This window comes from Patiria miniata, unplaced genomic scaffold (assembly GCF_015706575.1).
Source record: "Patiria miniata isolate m_02_andy unplaced genomic scaffold, ASM1570657v1 HiC_scaffold_11, whole genome shotgun sequence".
Taxonomy (NCBI): domain Eukaryota; kingdom Metazoa; phylum Echinodermata; class Asteroidea; order Valvatida; family Asterinidae; genus Patiria; species Patiria miniata.
The window spans coordinates 3,025,210-3,050,447 of NW_024037049.1; the positions used below are offsets into that span (position 1 = coordinate 3,025,210).

The 25,238-nt window shown below is 38.4% G+C and overlaps 2 protein-coding genes across 16 annotated transcripts in view; one reads left to right on the plus strand and one right to left on the minus strand.

Moving 5' to 3' along the window:
* The window catches only part of LOC119741854 (dynein heavy chain 3, axonemal-like), a 146,206-nt gene that overhangs the window by 75,578 nt on the left and 45,390 nt on the right, over nt 1-25,238 (plus strand). For 9 of the 15 annotated variants that reach the window (XM_038217770.1, XM_038217780.1, XM_038217843.1 and 6 more), the window contains exons 35-48: nt 510-643; nt 1,582-1,596; nt 4,193-4,360; nt 4,830-5,031; nt 6,124-6,132; nt 6,958-6,981; nt 7,716-7,954; nt 8,644-8,793; nt 9,351-9,570; nt 10,005-10,268; nt 10,447-10,538; nt 11,252-11,287; nt 13,307-13,388; nt 14,001-14,139. In XM_038217770.1, coding sequence (XP_038073698.1) covers nt 510-643; nt 1,582-1,596; nt 4,193-4,360; nt 4,830-5,031; nt 6,124-6,132; nt 6,958-6,981; nt 7,716-7,954; nt 8,644-8,793; nt 9,351-9,570; nt 10,005-10,268; nt 10,447-10,538; nt 11,252-11,287; nt 13,307-13,388; nt 14,001-14,139 — 1,774 coding nt within the window. The remainder of the gene's footprint in view (nt 1-509; nt 644-1,581; nt 1,597-4,192; nt 4,361-4,829; nt 5,032-6,123; nt 6,133-6,957; nt 6,982-7,715; nt 7,955-8,643; nt 8,794-9,350; nt 9,571-10,004; nt 10,269-10,446; nt 10,539-11,251; nt 11,288-13,306; nt 13,389-14,000; nt 14,140-25,238) is intronic. The other 6 variants (XM_038217828.1, XM_038217810.1, XM_038217787.1 and 3 more) reach the window with 6 other exon arrangements.
* Nucleotides 16,180-17,613, minus strand: LOC119742038. Its single transcript, XM_038218058.1, has 2 exons — nt 16,787-17,613; nt 16,180-16,613 (listed from the first exon to the last, which is right to left on the minus strand). Exons 1-2 carry the CDS (start codon nt 17,595-17,597, stop codon nt 16,198-16,200), a joined length of 1,227 nt encoding a protein of 408 aa, XP_038073986.1. The 5' UTR covers nt 17,598-17,613; the 3' UTR covers nt 16,180-16,197.

Here is a 25,238-nt window from a genome sequence, read left to right on the forward strand (position 1 = left end):
ACCCTTGTGCAAGGGATTTATCACTCTTTCCTCTCCACTCCATTTAGGAGTATAAAACATACATGAAGTTTGTAGAGTTGGTTATTTTCTCTTTGTTTTTTCATGAAAGGGCCGATTGAGGCAAAGTGAAGTGCCGCTGACAAACAATGTAAAGACTATGTTTTGATTGGGAGAGCCCAAACCTACAGTCTCCCAGCATTAAAGGCAACACAGCTGAACTTTGGCAAGCTGTAGAAAATAGAATCTCACAGTAATTCTGCATGTCAATCACTAGATTTCTACATGTCACTACATGTCATGTACATAACAGGTTTTCTGAGTGTTAGTGTACAATGTACATGCCCGTCATGTAGTTAAGGTAGATTAAAGAAGTTTGTTATCAAATGAAACACAAAACATGGTTGAACAAAATATCTCAAGGAAAAACTAACTAAATCTGAGGTATCTCTCAATTGCAAGTGAGGCAATGTCTGTGGGCATCACAGTGGATTTCTTTAACTTGTTTTCAGATGATGTTTGATTGGCTGTTGCCGCCGTGTCTCAGTCATGTGACCAAGCAGTGTCGTCAGCTTGTGGCTGTGTCTGACATGCACATGACAATGTCCATGTTGAAGCTGTTTTCCTGTCTCCTAGATGAAGTCAAGTAAGTCATTCACTGATGCTTATTGACAGTAAACGAATGTCTCAAATCACGGAAAGTTCACATGGTCCACAAGAAAAAGTGCCTGATCAAGTCAGGAACACATGCTGTCATCACTAACAATAATCTGAAACACCTAGGTGGTTATGCTACCCCTGCATGAGAGATGTAGTCCAGTTGTCACTTTGCAATCATATTATCCAGTCTCAAGTCCATTGACAAGCTATTCCAATCAACTGTGACAATGTCATTCTTTTATTATTGGTGTTTGTCTGTTACTCACGACTCAACTCATTGAAGGAAGTGAATAGAAACTATTGGATTTTTTGATAAGGCAAAAGATTTTGGGGTTAACTTATTTTGTTTGAAACCAATATCATCTCCCAGTCTTGGACAAGACAATCACTAATAGCTGACTGGAAGAAATACAAATATAATGTTTGAGTATAATTGTATTGTTCTTGCACACAAGACATCGTTTCAGCCACTACTTGATATAAGTGACCCTTATTAATTTGTAACATTGAAAGAAAAAGGGTCAATCTGAAATTTACATTGTGTCCTTTTTAAAAATCTTCTGTTTTAAATATTAACAAATAGTGAATGAGAATTATCAGATGGTCATGTGTGATTAGTTCTACAAACTTTGCAGAGAAATTGTTGCTTGAATTGATTAGTGGTTTGTTCATTAACCTTTAATATTGAGTAATTTTGTTATGCAGAATGAATAGCATGCAAATGCTACATTTGTAGTAAAAACCCTTTGTTACAGTCATGATGTGAAGATTAACTAATAACTACTGTTTCAATTTGCTTGTAATTGTTGACTGGCTAACTGTACTTTGAAATTAACTCACTTCTTTTTTGGCACCCTTGTCTGTTCATTTGTGTGGTCATGCTGTGGGAATCTGATGGTAACTGTTTGACTACTCATGTCCTAGGGCCATACGGGATAGGTAAGTTTCTTGGTTTAATTACACCATGATTACATGTGGTTAACCTCACCTGAGGGTTGATATATCCATTTTTCTTTGTTTTTGTTACGTACCTGTCAGTTTGTGTAGTATGTGTTTACACCTTTCAGCCTCTGCAAGGCACTCAATTATTGATACCTATTGCATTTTAGTATATTACATGTAAGTCAATCAGAGGAAAACATTATTGCATGCTAGGTAGTCTCTTACTCACCAGAGACAGGTCTTAACTGCCCTGCTTACATCATTTTTACCCCTCAGCCGAGAGGCTCGAGGGGTATTGTCATCGCCTAGGGCGTCCGTCCGTCCGTCCGTCGGAACGTTCTGACCATACCACCCTTGTGGGGTGATGTTCCTTTCAGGACACATCACCCCACTTTTTTCAAAATAGAAAAACATCCCCCCAGAAGAGAATCTTTAGAAAAAGGGATAATGGGAACACAATGCTATCACCCCACAATTCCGTCTGGCTGGAACGTCCGTCCGTCCGTCCGGGCGGGCAGCTTAGTTTCCGGATGATAACTTGAGTTAAAAATGTTGTTTGGGGTTGTAACTTCGGTAGGGGGTTGCCCTTGGGAGTAGGCAAGTTGGGATTGGTTTTGGGGTCAAAAGGTCAAAGGTCAAGGTCACCGTTGTGAGTTAAAGGTAAATGGTTTCCGGATGATAACTTGGGTTAGAAATGAGGTTTTGCTGTCTAACTTTGGTAGGGGGTTGCCCTTGGGAGTAGGCAAGTTGGGATTGGTTTTGGGGTCAAAGGTCAAGGTCACCGTGGTGAGTTAAAGGTAAATGGTTTCCGGATGATAACTTGAGTTGGAAATGAGATTTTGGTGCCTGACTTAGGTAGGGGGTTGCCCCCGGGTACAGGCATGTTGGGATTGGTTCTGGGGTCAAAGGTCAAGGTCACCATGTTGGGTTAAAGGTTAATGGTTTCCGGATGATAACTTGACTCTGGCTGAGGGGTTTCAACAGCAATGCTGTTATTTTTTACTTATGTTGAAGTCCACTCAAGATTCCCAAGGAAAAAGCTTTGGCTTGGATTAACTATAGTTCATTCCAATTAGACAGCACTTTTTGGGTTCGATTCACAATTAAAAAAAATACATTATCACCATTAATCATGGTTTCTTTCTTGCAAGAAACCAAAGCAGTACATCTCCCAAACTTATGGAGTAATGAAAAGTGTTCCATTGTGGAGGTGGGAGGAAAATCTCAGAAAATGCCGGGGGTGGGGGGGGGGCCACATAATCAAGTAGAAACTACAAATCCAGTCTACATGTTGGCACAGGTAGGTTTCTAACCCAAGTCACTGAAGTGGAAGGACAGAAAGATACCACTGTATCAACCGTACACAAAGAGTGACAGTATATCCAGGCTTGAAATGGAGTCAATCCCTCACAGTTTGAACAAGACTTTTCATTTTTAAATGAGTTACTAAATGTAAAGCAATAAATGTTTAGTAAAAGTAAATACCATTTCATTTTCTCTTATTCTCCATCTTCTATTTATCAATATTTTACTATTGTTGTAACCCTTTTGGTAAGTTTTCCTAGTTTTGCTTCTGTCTTGTGCATGAATTGGACCATGTAGAGCTTACCACCAGTCCACCACTAATAGCAAATCAATCATTTACTTGTACTTTGTCCTTTTTCTATATTCAATTTATTAGTAGTATTAGTGACGGTAATGTGAAATGTGTTGGGTTGTTTGTTTGTTTGTTTGTTTGTTTGTTGACTGGTGTTTTGTTTTTTTAGAGCGAGAGAGATCATGTAACAACTCTGTTTTGTGGTTATTGCAGGAGTGTTTTCTTTACATAGCTTTACCACGGCATAAAAGTGAAAGATCTCATCATGCATCACTGCGTCCGTGAACAAGTTTTTGGGCCTTTTCATATCTCATTATGTCATGCCTATAGGGTAATCCATGCACACTATCACTTCTATAGCTAACATGGAGGCCCCTTCAGTGGCACATTGTGCCACCTATTGTTCAGTGGCAAATTGTGCCAGCTATTGTTCAGATTATCCATCACAGGTCACGTGCTTTGTATGATAGCATTCACAATGGTTTCTCCATAGAAGGGGGGCCTTGTGATATGGTGATCACATGCCGTGATTAGGCTATAATTGTCATGTAGTGCTGCAAGCTCTAAACGCAGTCACAGTAAATGAGTGGGATTTGTTCATTACCAGATTTAAGAAGATGACCGTATCAATTCCTGCTTGTTGGTTACATTAAGATTTTCGTGTTTTTTTTGTGGGGGGGGGGAATAAGATATGTTACTTTCAAAATCACATTTTGAGGCTAAGTGGTAAAGACAGAGAGATTGGGGGGGGGGGGGGTAATTACCACATTTAGCTAAGTTGGTTGCATACTTGGCATAAATAGTCTGAATTTTTATAAGGTTATAAAGTTGAACATTTTTACCTAAATACATTTTCTAATCATCATTTTGTGAATGCCAAGTCTGCCAAATTTTGCGCTAGAAGCTAGATTCATTTTCATTGGATTAAGTGATATCTAATAGGTGAACTGACATTTATAAATGAAGTTATTAATCACTGATATTCATTGATGACAGTGATGAATCTGATAGTGAGGAAGATGAAGAAGAGGATGTGGAGGCCCAGAATCAATCCATGTCAGAGCAAAAGATTCAAGAGGAAAGGACCAACATGCTGGTCTGCCATTTCCTCTTCTCACTGGTGTGGTCTGTAGGGGCTACCGTAGACCACTCTTCGAGGGAACAGTAAGTCAGTAAAGCTTCCGATCAGTTCAGCCAATCTTTGGAGAAGTCTGGCAATAAAGTGTGGTTTAATTGGTGCAAATGCGATTTAGAACAGCCTTTGCACAATTGGACCATTCCAATGTCGCTGCCAATTCCTGGAGTTTTTTTTTGGGGGGGGGGGGTTGAAACTGAGTTCTGTTTGTTTTACTAATTTGTTTATTTTGGGGGGCTAAATTTGACACCAAAACCTGTTTTCCAGAAATGATAGGTCAATGAGCAGTATTCTCCCGATTTTGGATGTTATCATATTTTTGTAATTATTGTTATGATCAAGAATCAATTCAAGACTGCATCAGACTGATCCTTTAGATAGTGCCCATGTTCATATTTCACCTGATTGCTACAGGAAGATGCAAGGGTAAGTCCTTCCAAAACTCACATTTTTAAAATAAATCTATTGAAAAGTTGCAATTCTTTGATAATTTCCCAGTTTCAGTGAATTCTTCAAGCAGTTGTGTGATATGGACACAGCTGGTCGTCATCCCAGGCCCAAGGATCTCAAGTTTGCACGTAACCTCCTTATCCCCAAACGTGGCACAGTCTATGACTATGTCTACATCAGGAAGGTATATGGTTCCTGGCATCGCTGGGAGACGTTGGTCATGGCTAGCGATATTGGAGCTAAGGCTAAGGTAAGTAGGGGGTAGGATTTCACTGCTTGCTCTCTGATGTGACTGGTTGGGTTCACAAAGCATCTGCAGCAGTACAGGGAAGCTTTGTTGCCATGAAATCAATGTTGCTCAGATAACTACGTTTGGGCACATTTCAACATCTTTTGTTACCTTTTTGTGGGGGGGGGGGGGGAGAGGGCACCTGAAGTGTTAAAAAGGTAACCTATATTTAGACTTTTTGGTCTTAATTGTGTATAACATGTACATCTCTTAACAAGGGTCCATTTTTAGAGGCTACAATTAATGTGGTTGGAGGTGGAGCCATGCTGTATGCCAATTTTTGTTGTTAGAAAAATTTGCAGAAACATTATTAAAGGGAATATACATCATTTGCTTTTGCTGTAATTTTCAGAAATGGATGGAATTGGGGGTTGGAAATATATAGCAAATATAGTTACACTGACTTTTTTGAGGTTTTGGGTTCGAAAATGCTATAAAAACCAAGAAAAAACGATCATTTTCCTGTAGTCTGGTTCCCTGACTCCATATAAGAAGAAACAGATCAGTTTACATACATTGGGGAATTGTAAGGTCAGGGAACCAGTCTAGCTGGCTCGTACCCGTTCATAGGTTTGTAATCGATTGCAAACAAGTGCGATGGTCAATTGGGGCCAGTATTTGAAAAAAAGCCAGTTGTTTCCAACGCTGATCGGCCGATCAGCGTTGGAAATTGATACAAAAATACCACTTTTCTTGAAAATGACAGTATACCAGGTGCCAAGATTTTACAGGATGCTTTACACTGTCATTCACTAACAGTCCAGCAAGGTATTTCCAAATGATTTGGTAGTTTTTTTTTGATGTTTGCAAATGTTGTATTTTCCCTTTAAAAACCAAGTTAAGGTATGAGACCAATGACAACATTGTATTGCATTGTAATCATAAAGTCTTCCTGTTGTTCTTGTTTTGCACTGATCATGCTTTCAATGATTTTCACTATGTGTGTATATACGTACATATGCACCCTTTTGCACTTTGTCTCCAACATGGCTGCCTGTTGCTTTACTGTGTGTGTCTGCATACTCACATATACCCCTGCACCAACACTAACAGCTTTGCAAGGTAAATGGATAAATTGTACTTTGAACCGACTCTCTGCACGTATTTGTTTTGTTTAGTTGGCTTGTGTACATGTGCTTGCTGTTTGAATGGCTGTCTTTTAATAACCAGGCTTGTGCATCATTTGTTTACATACGAAATTGTCAGAGTCAGTATTTGTTAGAATTGTTATAAGATTCTCAATCAAGGAGGTTTTGGGGTGATTTGCTTATTAACAAGAATTACATTGATTATTTTTTATATATCCCTTTAAATTAAGCAATGTTTTAATGAAATATTACAACATTTATTGTTGTGAAAACATTTGCAAGTTTGATAAATGTTCCTAATATTTATGTGTCTTGTTCAAATGCTCAAATATCTTGATAGCGCTGCTGTAACTAACAGTTGGAAGATATTGCTGGTTTATATGAGAGTGAAACAAGTAACCACATACCTAGGATACAACACTTCTGATGTGCAGTGACTGTTAGGTTGAAGCATGGTCAGATTAACTTGGTTTTCTTTCTACTCAGTTGTTCTTGACGTTTGAGTATTTTGAAACATTGTAATTACAATAGGGAACTTACAACGAGCAATCTTTCTTAGATCTTTTTTTTTCTTCTTATGCTTGATTAATTGCATGTGTATAAAAAATCACTTATTTCATTTTACATATGAAGTATTTTACCACATTTTTGTTTGCATTAATTAACAAGTGATTCAATGACTATACAAGCTGCATATTGACTAATATGAACATACTGACTTTGTTTGCTTGCTGCATGCTTCTTGCTTGGATTGGGTTTGATTTTATCTGCCACCTCGGCACTAAACGTCATCTACCAGAATGATAGAGACTACAAGGTTATGGTAAGGAGATGGCTTCATGACCATTATGTAGAGTTAGACCAACTCATTTTTAGATGAAGGTCTCATTCAGCCTGGTGCCATCACTGTTATAGTGCTAACACTTTGAAGCATGTGCATGTGATGTAGTCATTGAGTTAGTAAAGGAAACTAGATAGACATCCAACTGTTTAAGAAGTTGACTGTTGAAAGTTGTTGTGCCACAAATTCATATACAGTCTAGTTTCGTTAATGCAAACTCTATTTATACGAATTCTGGTTATAGAAAACATAAAGCCTTGGTCCTGGACTGTGCATTTATATGCACAATGAATGTGATCAATGCTTCTCTTAATACATAATTCTGACATAAACATTTTGGCTGGGTCTGGTTGAGTTAGTATTAATGGGTGTCCACTATAGCACTGAAATCTCCATTACACAACAAGTGAGACTAAAATGTTTACATTCTGGTGTAGTTTTTTTTAATGTGGCTTCAAAAAGTTAAGGAAGAAAAAAACTTTGGCTTTCATCCTTGACTGCAAGCATAAACCTGTGGTGATACAACCTTTTGTAGTGGACTTAGATGAATCATTGATAATCCTCATTTTCATTCATAAATCGCAAATGCCATTAAAACTTGCACATTAACAGTTGGTTATCCCTACATGGTCATCATAAGGGTTAAATAATTACTTGCGAGGTTGGAATTTCATTCCCCTGTTTTGTGTTAAGCTATATATCTACTTTGTTTTCAGATCAATGAGTTGATTATAAGGACAGCAGAAACAGAACGCCAGTTGTATTTCCTGCGAAAGTTTGTGAGCCAAGAGCGCCCTCTGTTGTTTGTGGGACCAACAGGCACTGGCAAGTCAGCCATCACCAATGCATTCTTGCTGGAATTGGCCAAGGGTCACTACATCCCAAACAACATCAACTTCTCTGCACAGACTTCAGCCAATCAGGCGCAAGATATCATTATGGCAAAATTAGACAGGTGAGGAAAGTACGGTCAAACAAGTGTGCATATTCATGCATTCATCCATGCAACTCCTCTCCAGACTATTTATATTTATATAACTGGCATTCACTGATCCTTGTCATTTGATTGGTGGAACTCACATCACGGGACAATCATTATTGCTCCCATTCATGCCAGGGCTCAAAAGCTCCAATTCGCCCATGGTGAATGGGATTTACTATTCAACAGTTAGGATCGTCCTTGTTCCATGGCGCAGTATTTGTGTGCAAATGCATGCTGGTGTGCGTGTTGAGTAGCGCATATTGTTCCCAAGAGTAAGTAGCTACAGAGGTGGGTTCAAACATTTTGTGAAGGGGTGGTTTGGAAGGGAGAAATACATTTCCCACAAATTTTGCATTGAAATAGAAGTTCATTTGAACTGTAAATCAAATGACATGGATCTATATATCAGCTATATAAAACAAATATTGAGTGGCTCATCAGAGTTAAATGGGGGGAATACAATCACTTTGTAAAATTTGGACTTTTCCAGCTCACTCGGCTTCGCCTTTTCACTCTTCCTCCCATTTCACTCTGATGAGCCACTCAATATTTGTGTACAAGTTGTGTTGCTGTAAATAATGTCATTTTTTTGACAATTCTAAATGTAAGATGTTACAGAATTTACTGCTAGCCTCAATATGTATTGTGTCGATCCTGTCCAGGAGACGGAAGGGAGTATATGGCCCGACTATTGGTAAGAAGCTGATCGTGTTTGTTGATGATCTGAATATGCCAGCCAAGGAGAAGTATGGTGCCCAACCCCCAATAGAGCTACTTAGACAGTGGATCGATCATGGTTACTGGTTTGATAGGTGAGGTTTGAAGTAACTATAACGAACACAATAGGATCCACAACAGATCATGGCATCCATACAGGCCTATATGTTATTTTTTCTTCTATTCACTGGCAAAATAATGCCAGCATACTACTCATTAAAGCCCATGATGGTCTTTGGTATTCACTATTAAAGTTTCATTAACTGATATATTTGCACATAGAATTAGGAAGCCTACATGTATACTTGGTACAGCCAAATGTTAGGCATAGTGGAAGACGTCATAGCGGTGTTCCTCTGTAGTTGCCACTAGTTATAAGTAATGTCGCTATTAATACGTGCAAGTTTTTATGTGATGTTTAGATACAAGCAAGCAATTACAGGAATGTCACCCAGCATGACAAAATGATATTTTCAAGGGATATTTTAAGAATTAGAATGAATAATACGAATTTGGATGTGACGGAAGAGTTTTACTAACCATTGGTTTGTTTTCAAACATAATCTGTTGCCATATTGGACCTTAACCTTGCCCCAATATATTTCAATGGAAAGTCTTAGAATGTTGTCTTGATACATTTGTCTTGTATCAGGAAAGACACCAGTATGTTGCATCTAGTAGACCTGTTGATGGTGTCAGCTATGGGCCCACCAGGTGGAGGACGGAACACCATCACTCCACGATTCCTACGTCATTTCAACATTATCACCTTGGATTCCTTTGATGAGAAGACCATGAATAACATCTTTAGTCCTATCATGGACTGGCATTTTGACCAGGGATTTGAGACAAGCCTGAAACGATTCTCTCGGGTAGGCACTAGAGACATGTAGTCAATCCAATTGCTATGTAGCCTATTCAGATCCACATTGGAGATATCTCATTGCCTTTATAGTGCTTTAACTGTCCGATGGACTATGTGTACAAGTACCCACTCAACAATTATGATTAAAGGCAGGACTCTTCAATGTGAGACGATACAGGTTGTGTACACATTCTGAATGAAATTACTTGCAACATGCATGTATATGAAATCAATTCATGTACTCATTGTTTCCCATACATGGAACTTCTGGTGTCAGGAAGTGTAATTGACTGTTCACTCATAATTCATTTGTGTCCATAATGAGTTTGAGGCTTTTCATACATGTTGTGAGCATTGATTGTTGTTTATAACAACTGTTGATTGTTATTTATTTGTTTATAAAAACTTATTTCAATACAACTTGAACATGTACATTTACAGATTATGGTGTGTGCTACCACTGATGTGTATACCCAGTCCATGTCCAACTTTCTGCCCACCCCTTCCAAGTCCCACTACGTGTTCAACCTGCGTGACTTTGCTCGTGTGGTCCAGGGTATACTCCTGATCCACCCCAAGTCTCTGTCAGACAGCAAGGAGGCAGGCAATAAGTTAATTCGCCTCTGGGTCCATGAGGTCTACAGAGTCTTCTATGATAGACTAGTAGACGATGAAGACAGACAAATCTTTTTTAAGATAGTCAAGGTACAGCTTTTTTAGTTTTTTTTTTTAAGTTTTCAATAATATTTATTTGATAATTACACTTCAACCACAGTTCCAAGTTTTAATTGATTTTTGGAAATATTGCATAAACTTAAGTAATGTTTGACCAGAGTGGATTGTTGTGTTTAATGTTCATTTCTCCCTTGTTCATGTATTGCAGAATGTCGTTCAAAGCCAATTCAAAGAAAAGATGAATTCTGTCTTTAGCCATCTTCTGTCTGGAAAAAATGTTACAGATGCAAACATCAGAAGGTATGACTGACAACTGACATAAACTTTTTGCCAGTGATAAACCTTTTATTTGACTTTGATAATGATTTGCAAACTGAACTTTGTTGTCTGGTATTTCTTGGGTATTCCATATGAGCCACATGGATAATAGTACTTCCTGTGTCATACACTTATCGTATGAATGTCATTGTACAATTGTATTCATCAATCACCTTTATGTCAATTTTGTTTTGCTCTTTGGCAATTATTTGCCTTGCTGACTTCATGTTCATTTAAGCGAGATGAAATTATGTGACGTTTGTCATAGGAATGTCCATCGGGGAGTAGAAATACAGAAATAAGTGTGTTAATAATGAGTGTTTTATTAATGATGAAATGACAGGTTTAGCTATTTTATCAAATGCCATGGTAATACATGTACATGTAGGTTTGTAATAGCAGGACTTCATCAAGGCAGTATGCCTATATAGGCATAATGTATGCGATTCCTGTACAATGTATGAACAAGTGTGTGCTGCCACAAATATGCATGTTAGCTGCATACGCATAACATGTTACATTGAATGAGGTACGAACCACATATTGCAATTTAGTAATATTTATTTGTAATCTTTTGTAGATTTCATTTGTCATAAAAAAAATGCTAATTTTGTTTGTCTAAAATGCCATTTAATTCTCATCCAGCACTGCTTCTGCATTTTCTTTTCTTCAAATGTTTGTTGTCCGTGACATAGTGACTCTAAAGAAGTGCGATCGGAGGATATGAGAAGGTAGCTTGCTAATGCTTGGCACTAACACTCTCTGTCTTGCTTTTGGATTGCAGTTGCACTCATCACGGCACAGTCTTCAAACTGCACCTACTAAAACCTTTGTGTTTGTTTGTAATATCAGGGGAAGTATTGGCTATGTGCACAATAACCCCCTCGGCAATGAAATGTGAAGCATGTCAATTTGAGAATGTAGAACACTTCTAGTTCTTTTGTATGCAGTGAATCTCAATGTCTTAATCAGGTGATAAAAACACATGAAACTAGAGAGGGTTTGTAGACTGGCCCCCATACTCCCTTTGCCATGTCTGGAACCAAGGCTATGAAAAGCTATTATACAGCACCTTATTGAGTTCAATCATGGACCTGGTAGAGTGCATGAACTCAAGATATGTAGGTAATAGTGCAGGTTGTGGGTTCAAGTCCAGCCTGGGTTGTAGTTTAAGGCACAGTCCTTCTGATTTGAGGCGTGCGATCACACCCCACACCATCGCACACTTACAAGCTTACCGAGAAATGTGAATAATTGCACGCCTGTGATTTTCAAATCAGAAGGACTGAAGGCACCTTGTCAGTATTTGCTTCATACAGTGTGAGTTAAAACATATATATTTTACTGACGGTGTGGAGTCAACTTCTTATCGTATGTACTGTTATGTGATCATCAAACTCTAGAACAAATTGACTATTAATTTTTGTAGTTAAGACCAGCCTTGTCGAGACAGAGACCAAGGATCTGAGACTTAGACTGTGCATACATGTACATACAAATGTATAGTGTTGTAGCTGATTTCCCTTGTTCTGTGTTGTGTCCTACTTTAAAGAGTTAAATGGTCAACATGGTACACAGTGTTTATTTGTCAGCTGAGTCGGCCGTCAACATATTTTCTCTGCATGAAAATAACATTATTTATTGTGGTCTCAAGGGTAGAATCTGAGACCTTGACAACCAAGACTGAGAACAAGTCCAGCCCGTTCGAGATTGAGACCAGCCCTCCTGAAACCAAGACTTTGATTAGGGTAGACTGAGACTGAGAAAGATCTGCTAAAAAGGTTTCAAGATGGTGTCAGGACCGAGATCAAGTCTCGAGACCTGCAACACTGATCTTGAAAGATAGTTTGACATATTTGGGGGTAAAATTGTGGTGCAGGGTCTAACTTTTCAGCAATTTTACACTCTGGCAGTAAAAGAGTTTTATCACTTTCAAGTAAAGCCAACATTCTTTGGATGTTCCATCCTTTGTAACTAATCAATATATTTTACTTATGATGAACTTTATCACCAACTAACTAACCAGCACTTTTCCTGTTTGCACATTTCCATCCAACCCTTATGTTGTTTTCTTTGATTGTCAGTCACAAGTCTTTTATTTTCTACCAGTCATTGTTCTCCAATTATGACACAGTTTTGTATCTTTCACTGTCAGATTTTGTTTACTTCCGATTTCTTTTTTATCTTCTAATGACTCCATCTATACATTTGCATAGACTGAGACCAACTCTTACTGTCGTTGAAAACAGTGTTTTTTTTCCAAACAGGTTTTTAAGAAATACTCATTATCTCCATACTCCATGTGAACTAATCTGACACAGTATAAACTTGACAGAAATAAAAGTCTTTGTCAACATATTAAACTGCTGTTTTGAATGAGAAAACAAATTAATATTCCAATTACAAATGGATGCTTTTGGAGTTTTCATTTTGCAAAAGGCATGTAATAATCTCTGCATGTTTTCAATCCTTTATCAGTGTTTAATTGTTGTGAAATAAGTGCACAATATGCAGATTTCTCTAAGTTTAAATTGAATTCTTTGAAGATATTTGATTGTACTGCGCTTATCTTACCTGTAGAGCATTGCTCCGTATGCATTATTCCCTAGAGTACACGAGCCATTCGCTAGGACTTATTGTCCTACATTACTTGGTATCTTGCAACAACCCCCCCCCCCCTCAACAAAAAGTTGTCAAATGATGTGTTTAGATGTATAATATTCTGTTATTTATTCACTTCCAAATTTCAGCCTGTTCTTTGGGGATTATCTGTCAGCAAGCGAGGATGAAAAACTTTACGATGAGATAACTGACATGGATGCACTCAGAGAGGTAATTATTACAGTGGTCGTCTTGCTAGAGCCAAGTTTTTGGCAAATGTGAATCTGTTCGGGCAAGTCATATGTTTAGGCCCTGTCCAAAGTATGTACAACTGGCCATAAGATGCACCTACAATTTTAGACTTTTTTTGTACAGACCCCACAATTTACAATGAAGCAAGTTTGATTTAGCATCTGTGAGACATTGATACACTTGAAATATTGGGAAAATGAACATGAAGTTTGTTGTCTGAATGGAAAATGTTATATTTTTATAGAGTTTGCAAAATATGTTGTAAATAGTGGGAAATAATACTTTAAAAGGGACATTAAATAAATTATGATTTAGATGTGGTATTGTCTCCAAATCTGTAGGTGGCCAATTATGCAGTACATCCATGATTGTGGGATTGTTGTGACTAGTTTTGCTTGTATCTTGAGAATCATGCAGTCAACCATCAACCAACGTTTGTCAGGGAGTCTTTTGACAGGATTTATTTGTAGCAAATGCCCTCCTTATTCCAATGTGTTTGATGTGTATTTTTGGCCCTTTGCACAAGTAAAGGTTATCACTTTTTGACTTGAATGAACATTTTCAATGACTGTCTGAATGTCTTTTATTTAGTCAATTGAGAAGAATCTTGAAGAATACAACATGATGAGCAAAGCACCCATGGATCTGGTCATGTTCCAGTTTGCTATTGAGCATATATCAAGAATCAGTCGAGTCTTGAAACAGCCTAATGGCCATGCACTGCTAGTGGGTAAGTTAGCCAATGGCATGGATCAGGGTGGAGAGAGGAAGTTCTAGTTAAGTTTCTTGCCCAATGGCAAATATACACTATGAACTCTGCCAGGAACATGGTGTGTATTTGCCATTGAGAAAGAAACTTAACTACAATTGCCGCTCTCCACCCAGGAGGATGATTGGTACCTGGCAGGGTTCGAACCCCCGCACCATTGTACAAGAGTCAAACGCAATAACCACCGGACCAAATAGATATTTTGATACCCTGTTTGCTACCAAAGACTGTAAATCATCCAAGATTGACAATGGTTTATGAAAATGGATGGAGTTGAAAAAGTTGCACATTTAATAATAGATTATGAATACATTTAACAGATAGATTACATGTGACAATGCTACACTGCCCGAAACGAATGCTAGGGAATACGGACTGGAAAGTGCTTGTATGCATGGGAGCATGTTGGTTATTCAAATGATCCATGCTTTGTTTGAGCACTGTGTAATCAATAGGGGCCAAATATGGTCATGTGTGTGTTTGGTTACGGTTTTCCAACTGTATCATTTTTCATAAACCATTGTCAATCTTGGACTATTTACAGTCTTTGGTAGCAAACACGGTTTCAAAATGTAGCTAATAAAATTCCCCAATTCACAGTGGTTTAAAACCCTACCTGACCCAGACATCAGCAAAAACAGTGTAGTTATGTTCATGTACAATCAATATAACAATTTAGCAAGTATTTAGAACTTATTTAGAGTCTTCCTGAGCGTCATGGGTTCTCAATTCGGCCGCAGAAAGACGTCTTTGCTAGGATCGCTTCGAGGGAGCACGCTTCAACGATAGCGCCCTCTGTTGACAATTATTTAATTTTTGCAAAGACAGAGCACCATGGCCGCGCCGCGCCGTACCGCACCGCCGCGATAATAAAATAGAAATGTTCGTGCATTATACAAAGGCAGTTTTATTTTAATACTTTTAATTTCAATATAATAGTACAGGGAATGAGTGGAAAAGGAAGTGACAAAAAGAAAACAAATGCTAAATCTGAGAGGTATGATTTTAATAAAGTGATGTTTTTGTCTAGTCTCAGATTTTTAAAATTGTGAACACCTTGTTTCTTTTTGGTATAAAAAATAAAACGCAAAAACCATGTATTGATTGAAACACAGTGGATGAACATCGACAGTGGCATCCTCTTGATCGTTTCTCTGTGAAGCGTTAAACTTACCTGTTCGGAAATGGTTTAATCTAGACAAGAAAGGAACTGAACAGCTCGTCCTCAACGTGTACTCCAAAATCTGCTGTTTTCTTGGGACAAGATCGCACGTGATGATTGCCGTCACAGCATGTACATTTCTTGATGTGACGAAACGAGCGCACGACTGGGTCTGATTTCAGCCAGAGACGATGAAAAACATCAGTCAAATTGTCCTCTTGTGTGGTTTTGCGAGACAGGTGTTCTCGATACCTGCGGATATTTTTGTTGTTGTTCTCCAGGGCCTCTTCAGACAGTGTTCCCAAGCCGCGGCTCTTGTTGCCTGCAATTAGCTCTGAACTATGGGCTAGAACCTGGTGAACGGAGGGGGTAAATTTGAAGCTAGGGAACTGTTCGAGAAACACTCGGCTTGTATCCTTGCAAAGTGCATCAAGCTTATCTGAATTTACAAAGTCTGAGCACGAGACTAGACGCAGAATAACTGACATGTTTTTGACGATCTGGCCAAATTGTGTCCTGTCTTTACCCCTGTCCGGGACGCAGTTGATCAGAGCTTGGCGTATGGGAATATCATGGAGCAAACGCTTGCTCATTGGACCTGTCGTCGGGGTTCCGCCTTTGCCTACGGGGTCGGGCTCGTCCACTCGTATTCCAGTTCGTTCGTATACGGAGGCCCTCACGTTGTCTTTAGCCCTTTTGATTTTAGCTTTATTTTGCAGGTTTTCCTTCCAGGTCCTTACACCAGCACTTAAGTGGTAGATGACCTTCAGAGTCCAATCCATTGTACGCAGAGTAGCATGGAGGATAGGAAAGACCTTAATGTCACATGTTGTTATGGGTTTCTGGGTAAGTCCCCGTCATTCAGCATAATCACCAGGTTTTGGCTTAATTTCCCCCTCGTCTTGGAGATCCTGGTAAAGTTTTCGCAGATCCTCATTACTAACTTCCCCAATTGGGAAGCCCTCATCAATACGATCAAGATTATGACATTCATCTCTGGACGCAGGGCACAGGATACAGTAGGCTCCTCCCCTTCCTGTCAGGAGCTTCACCATTTTTCCATCTACCATTGTCAAATTAAATTCAAATCTGAAGTGATATGATGCACCAGAGATGTTGATCTCAATTCCAGTAGTTGACAGAGCTGTTTTTTCTGCTTCAATCGGAGGTATGATTGATTTTAGGAGCTCTCTATCTTCTTTGCCCTTCACGAGGAATAGGGGAACAGCAGCCTCTGGACTATTCGCTGCGCTTTCCTTCCACACGGTCAATCCTGCAGGTGTTGAAAAAATTATGAATTTCAAATCAATTAGTGTATTCTTTATAAATGTACGTTACAGAAAAGTGAAACAAATTTAAACAACTCTACTCGGTTAACTTTAAAATGTGTACTTGAAATAAACAAACATAGGCCTACATTTAGTTCAATAGATATAATGAATGTACCTGATGCTTGGGATGACCCCTCTCCAGATGAACTTTCTCCAGATGAACCAGCTTCTTTGATGACTTCCAGCAGTATCCACATATATAATATCATGCTATATGTCTGAGCCGGTCCTTTCTGGTGGTAAATGGAATGGCGCCCCGATCCATCAAGTCCGTCTTTGCAGAGAACTCTATACTGTCCTGGTTGAATTTCTGGATGAGCTTCTATTAGTCTTTTCACATGTATGCTGCATGATTCTTTAAGAGAAGCTGTGATACCTTCGTTGTCATCAATGCTATAAGGCTTCAGTTCAGGAGTGATAGAATTCTTCTTTTCCATCAACTTGTAGTGGGCTGGGAGTGTCACGTGTTCATTTAAATCACGTCTGAGATTAGTGTACCCCGTCCTTCCGATATTGTATGAAGACAAAATGTAAAGTCCTTTGTCAACAGACATCTCCTTATCAACCAACGACTTGTTGAAAAGCTTCAACCCAACATCCGCTGTTTTCCTGTTGCTGATATAGTTTTCTTTATGCAGCAAATATCCCATAAGCTCAGTTGCAGATATTCCATTTTCTTCAGCTTCCTCACGCAAATCGTGTAATAAGGAGTTTGTCCTTCGAAACTGCTGCCGTGGACCTACTTCGTCAAGGGGAGCCAAGTTTGGACAATCACACTGAGTTTCTTGGTCTCTACGGTTGTCTGGTGACCCCAACGATGACACAGATGAAAGATTGAGAGCCTCTACCACAGTCAGTGACGATGTGTCCACCATCAGTTTTGCCTTGTCTTTTGGGGTGACTTTCAAGAAAGGCTCATCCAACATTTCTTCGAGTTGCTCTTTCCCCTGTGAACGTCCAGTCCCTTTCAATTTGTTTTTCCATTCTTGGCGAAGCTTCCGAATTCGTCGTGTGATTTTGTCTTCAGTGTGTTCGGTTCCCGCAAGGTCATAGTCTTGGATTATTTCCCTTGCAATCCCAACGTAACTTGGCCTCTTCCGCCCAACCCATTTTCCCTTCAAGTACTTTTCAAGTATTTCCCGGTTTGAAAAGGACAAAGTTTCTGCCATGATTCTCTCTGCAATGACAAACACAATTTGAGAGGCTGATGTATTTTTTTTTAGTATTATTTACTTCTCAGGATATTTTGTGAAAAAAGTCAGTAACCCCTAAAAATAAAACTACACAAACTTGTTCAAACATTTTATATTCCACAAGCAAAGAGCTGAGTTCTAATACGATACCCTGCTTGGCCTAGCGCCAAGCGGTTTGCAAAACACTCTTATCATATTCGGCCTTGCCAGGCCTAAAAACAAGCACAGACTGCAGGAAATGATGTCGTTTCGCTGACCGCGCCTAGTGTGGGCCTACACCAAAAAGTTGTAAAAAAAATTATGATAAAGTCTCTTCATCTCTGATTCTATCTACATTTCCCATGACAAAGAAAACCATGAACAGCTAAATTTCTTCAACTATAAATCCCAGCCGAGCTGACTTTCAAGCCCTGAGATAACCACTAACCTCCGTAAACAAATGTCAGAAGTCCACAAGCGACGACACTGAGCCCGGCAATGCAGCGACATGCGGTACGCTAAAAAAATCTCAACAAAAGAGGGCGCTGTTCACTTCGTCGGCCATGACAGTGTTTTACGTACTCCCAGCTAGTGACTGCTTACAAAAATGATTTTTTTTTCGGCACAACGATGCATTGCGCGACTTTTCCGGTCGATTTTAATTGAAGCCGTGTAATCAGTCGACCAATTTCTGAAGAAATTAGACAATTTTACTCTGGCCGTTTTCGGCCGATTGTAAAAATGTATCAGCGAACACGTCTTGTTTTGGGGGGAATATTTCTACATAATTTAGCGTAAGTAAATCCCTGAATTTCTGCACTTTATGAAACATTTTTCATAACAAATTTTATATGAGTGGAAAGGGTACGAAACAAGCTACAAGATGATGCACAGCTTTTAATCTGAAAATATAATTTCGGCATAGAAAAACACTTTTTTTTGTTTCCCAAAGTACCTACTGTAATAATTCTAACCATCTTCTAGTTTTGTGTAGCTGTGTACTTAAGTGAAATATGCAGCAAATAAGTTGGAAAAATATTTTTATCCGCTACAGATTTACTCATTAGATACAACTAAACTATTTTTTAGCATAATATTCAGAATTTTTTTGTGTGGAAATGTCTGGGTCTTAAACCACTGTGCAATTGTCTATATAAATGACTTTATCATAGGATGATCAGATTCAAAATTATGACCCCTCCAACAAGTTTGAACTCTTTCTTACGGTATTTATAACCTAAAGCCATAATTTTAGCATAAAAATTAGGTTTTTGACCAAAAAATAAAAAAATGACACTTCACACTGATGAAACTGCCACATGAGTTTGTAATGTTTTCAACCATGTCCACTTTCTCATGAATTTGCCCACTGAATTCTGAACTGCCCTTAAATTGACCTATCGCCGTTTGCGAGTTAGCCAACCCCGTTAGACAACCCTATGGAGTTTTTGTACACCAAGTTTTGTTTGTCTCAGATTTTGCGCGTTTCGTGTCCATTTGTATCATGTTATTGGACATTAATAAATACCTTGGGGAGTTGATGGTTTCTGATTGGTCGAGACTCGATCACGTGGCCGGTCATTAACGGTGATAATGGACCGGCTTCAAAGATCAAGCGAATAAATGGCCCCTGAACCAGCATTGATCAAGCCCCGTTCAGCCCCATGCAAGCCAATGATTGGTCATAATATAGTAACAGTCCTGCGATAGCTTTTAACAATTGAGCACTGCACATGCGCTCAACCCCCATCGCGTGAGACTGACGCGCGCGTACGCAACACAGTTGCTAGGGATGCGTGCGTGCGCGCGCGTAAGGAAGTTTTGAAACGACATCGTACAGCAGTGCAGTATATACTGAGGATGTTTACGACGAAAGCGTAGATCTACGATTTATTTTCTTTGAAACACTTCACCCACCGACATATTTACCTTTCCTAAACCAAGCATCTTTGTAATTCCGGACACAAGGAATGTGTAAACGAGATTTTAGCTTCCTCCATCAGGTAAAGATATAAAAACATTGTTGTAATTCGCTACGGCAGCAGTTTCTGTTGAGTTTACGTCGTTATAGCTGTTTAGCTAAAATATGGCCCATGAACATGAACACAAAAAAGTCTGGAAATATCGCCGGAAAAAAGTCACAAAATTGGAGCATTTTGACTGTTTATTTCGTTATAAAGGTATTTATTAATGGGAATAACAGTGTGAGGAGCCGGTCTTCACTGCGTGATAATGACCGGGTGTGGGGGTGACCGCTGTTAATGGACCGAGACGAAGTCGAGGTCCATTAACAGCGGTCACCCCCACACCCGGTCATTATCACGCAGTGAAGACCGGCTCCTCACACTGTTATTCCCTTAATATTTCACAATATGTGTTGACATGATTCTAACGCGATTCTACCGCGATAGGTCAATTGTTGCCACAGCAGTGGATATTTGTAGAGGTCACGTTTAGCTTTAAATTCTTTGCTTAATGTAGATCCAAGTCAAAGGCTATTAGTTTCCTTGTAGAGCTTCACACTTTGAGTAAAACTGTGAACATGCATCAAAAGTATGCTTTAAGATGATGCCAACTTTATTATTGAGTCTCTTTCAAGTCTTGAATTGTAAAGTTGTAGATGAGGAAGCAAGCTTAAAGGGACACTGTCATCCCTTTAAGCTTATAAGAAAGATCATTAATAAGGCCAAACAAAATAATACTTCTGCTTCCGGTTAACCGACCAAACCCTATTTTTAGGCTGCGACCCTAAGAATTTTATCGGCAATTCCAAAAAAGAAAAGAAAATAAGATTGAATAAATAAAAATAAAAGCTTGTTGTCTTTTCTGTCTTCACAAAATACCTCTCAACAACCCATTTGCGTCAAAAAGCTTCCCGTCTTGACTAGCATTGTGCATATGATGCGAACGGCCTGAATTTTCCATTATTTTTTAAGAATTATCGAACGTAAATATATTGACAATAATTAAGGTAGGTTTTATTTACTTTTTGTGGCCATTTTGTGTATAGCTTTCTTAGTGCAATGGAAATAGTTCAGGCTAAAACTTCGCATATAATTGAATGCCCCATTCAATCTGCATAAAAAAAAATTGGCAAAAAAGTTTTTTTTCCGACCGACCCTATTTTGGAAAGGCATGTAATCGAAAGTAGAAATATTTTTTCCGGCCTAATGTAGACTATAAACATACACATACAACCATACCTTGAAAACTTTGCCTGTGTAATTCTCAAGAAGTCTTTGGAGCGCTAGAGTTCATTTGAGTCACACATGTGCTTCCAAACCGTCTGCCCTTGCATAGCCATGCATGATGTGTAAGTCTGATATTAGACTGGGACCTGATATCACACATGTGATGGGTGTCTTGTGTGTGCATGGCTCCAAATTTGATGGCTTTAGTCACTGCTGGGAATACAAAATAGGCAAGGCCAAAAATCCATGCCATGTAAGATAAAAACAAATTATTAGCTGTTCCCAATTTCAATTGGGAACAGCTCTTGTTTTCGTTAAAGTTTTTTTTTTTCCTTTTTAGCTGTTCCCAATTTCAATTGGGAACAGCTATTGTTTTCGTTAAAGTTTTTTTTTTTCCTTTTTTTTTTTTTTCTTTTTTTTTCTTTTTCCACTTTTCCCCATAGGTTTTGTACACGTATTTATTCTACAAGCCACTTTGGCAATTATTTTAAATCTGATCAACTTTAAACTCAGCATAGTTCTTAACCATCATCTGAGGATGTATGCCGTAACTTTTTGTCATGCTGACGTCATCACGTGATTTATTATTGAATTTTGAATATTTAATTTTTCCCATAGACTTTGTACACAGAAATTTAAAAAAAAATGCCGATTTTCAGAGGGCATTTTGAACTCTTTGCCAGTAATTCATTTACACCAATCTTTGTCCAAGCAAAGACCCTTATTCAAACAACATTGTGTAATGATGACGTCATGATGACGTCATCCGGTGTTTATTTATAGGCAATTAAATTGTGACACTTTTAATATTTAAAAATGTATAAGAAATCAACCGTACGCGTCCGCAGCATTCTGTTGCCGGCAAGTGGTAGAGTAGGTTGAGGTCTTTATTTCATTCAGTGTGCGTGAAATCACGTGACCCTTGCTTCCGGTCGAAAAAGGCCAAAACCGGAAGTGGCTTATTATTTAAAAGTGGTAATAGATATGAACTTGCTTTCAACGGTGTTAGTCTCTTGGCTGATAGTATTCTTCAAATCATTTACCGATGACGTCATGCAATCTTCGAGCGCCCTCTAGCGACAGGTTGAAAATTTTCAAAAATGTATTTTGAATAGATGTCTGTGGCGAAGTTTGTCAGAATCACCTAAATATTGGTGTACATGATGACCTTGACCCACTTAAGACGTGTGCGAAGTTTAAGGTGTATGACGTCATCAGACCGGAAGTTATAATGAAAAGACCTTTTTTCCTTAGAAAATTCCTGAAAAATCAATCCGTACAGATATAATCTTGAATTGCCCATTAAATGATAGCGTAAACATTTGCCTCAACAGTGCCAAGTTCCCAGCTTGTCAAATTGTTCACACAGTTGACGCGACGTCGGCAAAAAATACCCTTGCCCAAGTTGTGGTAGAGAGCTTTAAACCATGCACAATTGTATAGCACGTACACGTGGCTTTGAAACGTCGTTCAATGTACATTACGTCCCTTCATTCTCGCCAAAAGAGGGCAGTACATAACTTTAACGGTTGTACGGGCGCGCAGGCTAGGCTGTGCCTGAACACTTTTACGGGATCAAAATAAGGACAGCTGCGCGTCACCAAAAAAATATAACGGCACACCGTATAAAGTGAATGGCGCCCCCATTCGCCAATCAGTAGACTTGTCTCAGTGATTTTTGTTCTGCTTTAGGGGAAGTTGGACACTTATGCAATTTCAATAAAAATATCACACGTTTTTATTCTACAAGACACTTTGGGAACTATTTTAAATCCGATCAACTTTAAACTCAGCATAGTCATTAACCATCATCTGAAGATGTATGCCGAAACTTGTTGTCATCGTGACGTCATCAGGGGTCACGTGACATCTATTTATAGATTCAATTTTTACAGCCTTATAACTATAGAACTATTTGACCGATTGATCTCAAATTTGGTAGGTTATACAGACAAGGAAGTGTTATAGATGACAATTGATATGTCAAGGTCACGTGACCTTCACTTCCGGTTATACCGGAAGTGGTCATTTTAGGCCCCTATATCATATTTCATGAATTATTAATCTGATCAGGTTGAAACTTCACATTAATACAAAGCTATATTGACAGATAATTATTTGCATTATTATTACTGTGCACATAAATTGTCATGTTATGACGTCATGAATATTTAATGAGACACTCTTTACAGTCTTATAACTATGGAACTATTTGACCGATTGATCTCAAATGTAGTAGGTATACAGACAGGGATGTGTTATAGATGAAAATTGATATGTCAAGGTCATGTGACCTTCACTTCTGGTTTTACCGGAAGTGGTAATTTTAGACCCCTAAATCATATTTCATGAATTATTAATCTGATTAGGTTGAAACTTCACATTAATACAAAGCTATATTGACAGATAATTTTCTTGCATTATTATTAATGTGCACATAATTATTGTCATGTTATGACATCATGAATATTTAATGAGACAATCTTTACAGTCCTATAACTATAGAACTATTTGACCGATTGATCTCAAACCTGGCAGGTATACAGACAGGGAAGTGTTATAGATAAAAATTGACATGTCAAGGTCATGTGACCTTCACCTCCGGTTTTACTGGAAGTGGTAATTTTAGACCCTTATATCATATTTCATGAATTATTAATCTGATCAGGTTGAAATTTCACATTAATACAAAGCTATATTGACAGATAATTAAATTGAATTATTATTACTGTGCACATAATTATTGTTATGCTATGACGTCATGAATATTTAAAAGGTTGTACCGGAAGTGGAATCTTTAAAAGTAATAATTTTAATTTATTACTTTCATTTTTTTGTTAATCATTAAATCATTTTGTTTATGGTCCAATAGAGAATCAAAACTGGGAACAGCTCTGTGGTTGTTCACAACCACAACCTCTAGTTTTTTGGTTTTTTTTTCTTTTTTTTTCTTTTTCCACTTTTCCCATAGGTTTTGTACACGTTTTTATTCTACAAGCCACTTTGGCAATTATTTCAAATCCGATCAACTTTAAACTCAGCATAGTTATTAACAATCATCTGAGGATGTATGCCGAAACTTTTCGTCATGCTGACGTCATCACGTGATTTATTATAGAATTTTGAATATTTAATTTTTCCCATAGACTTTGTACACAGAAATTTAAAAAAAAATGTCAATTTTCAGAGGGCATTTTCGACTCTTTGCCAGTTATTCATTTACACCAATCTTTGTCCAAGCAAAGACCCTAATTCAAACAACATTGTGTAATGATGACGTCATGATGACGTCATCCGTTGTTTATTTATAGGCAATTAAATTGTGACAATTTTAATATTTAAAAATGCATAAGAAATCAACCGTACGCGTCCGCAGCATTCTGTTGCCGGCAAGTGGTAGAATAGGTTAAGGTCTTTATTTTATTCAGTGTGCGTGAAATCACGTGACCTTTGCTTCCGGTCGAAAAAGGCCAAAACCGGAAGTGGCTTATTATTTAAAAGTGGTAATAGATATGAACTTGCTTTTAACGGTGTTAGTCTCTTGACTGATAGTATTCTTCAAATCATCTACCGATGACGTCATGCAATCTTCGAGCGCCCTCTAGCGACAGGTTGAAAATTTTCAAAAATGTATTTTGAATAGATGTCTGTGGCGAAGTTTGTCGGAATCCCCTAAATATTGGTGTATATGATGACCTTGACCCACTTAAGACGTCTGCAAAGTTTTAGGCGTATGACGTCATCAGACCGGAAGTTATAATGAAAAGACCTTTTTTCCTTAGAAAATTCCTGAAAAATCAATCCGTACAGATATAATCTTGAATCGCCCATTAAATGATAGCATAAACATTTGCCTCAACAGTGCCAAGTTCCCAGCTTGTCAAATTGTTCACACAGTTGACGCGACGTCGGCAAAAAATACCCTTGCCCAAGTTGCGGTAGAGAGCTTTAAAACATGCGCAGGACTTCCACAATGTGTATAGCACGTACACGTGGCTTTGAAACGTCGTTCAATGTACATTACGTCCCTTCATTCTCGCCAAAAGAGGGCAGTACATAACTTTAACGGTTGTACTTAAGGCACAGAGCCTTAAGTTTTATGGGATCAAAATAAGGACAGCTGCGCGTCACCAAAAAAATATAACGGCACACCGTATAAAGTGAATGGCGCCCCCATTCGCCTATCAGTAGACTTGTCTCAGTG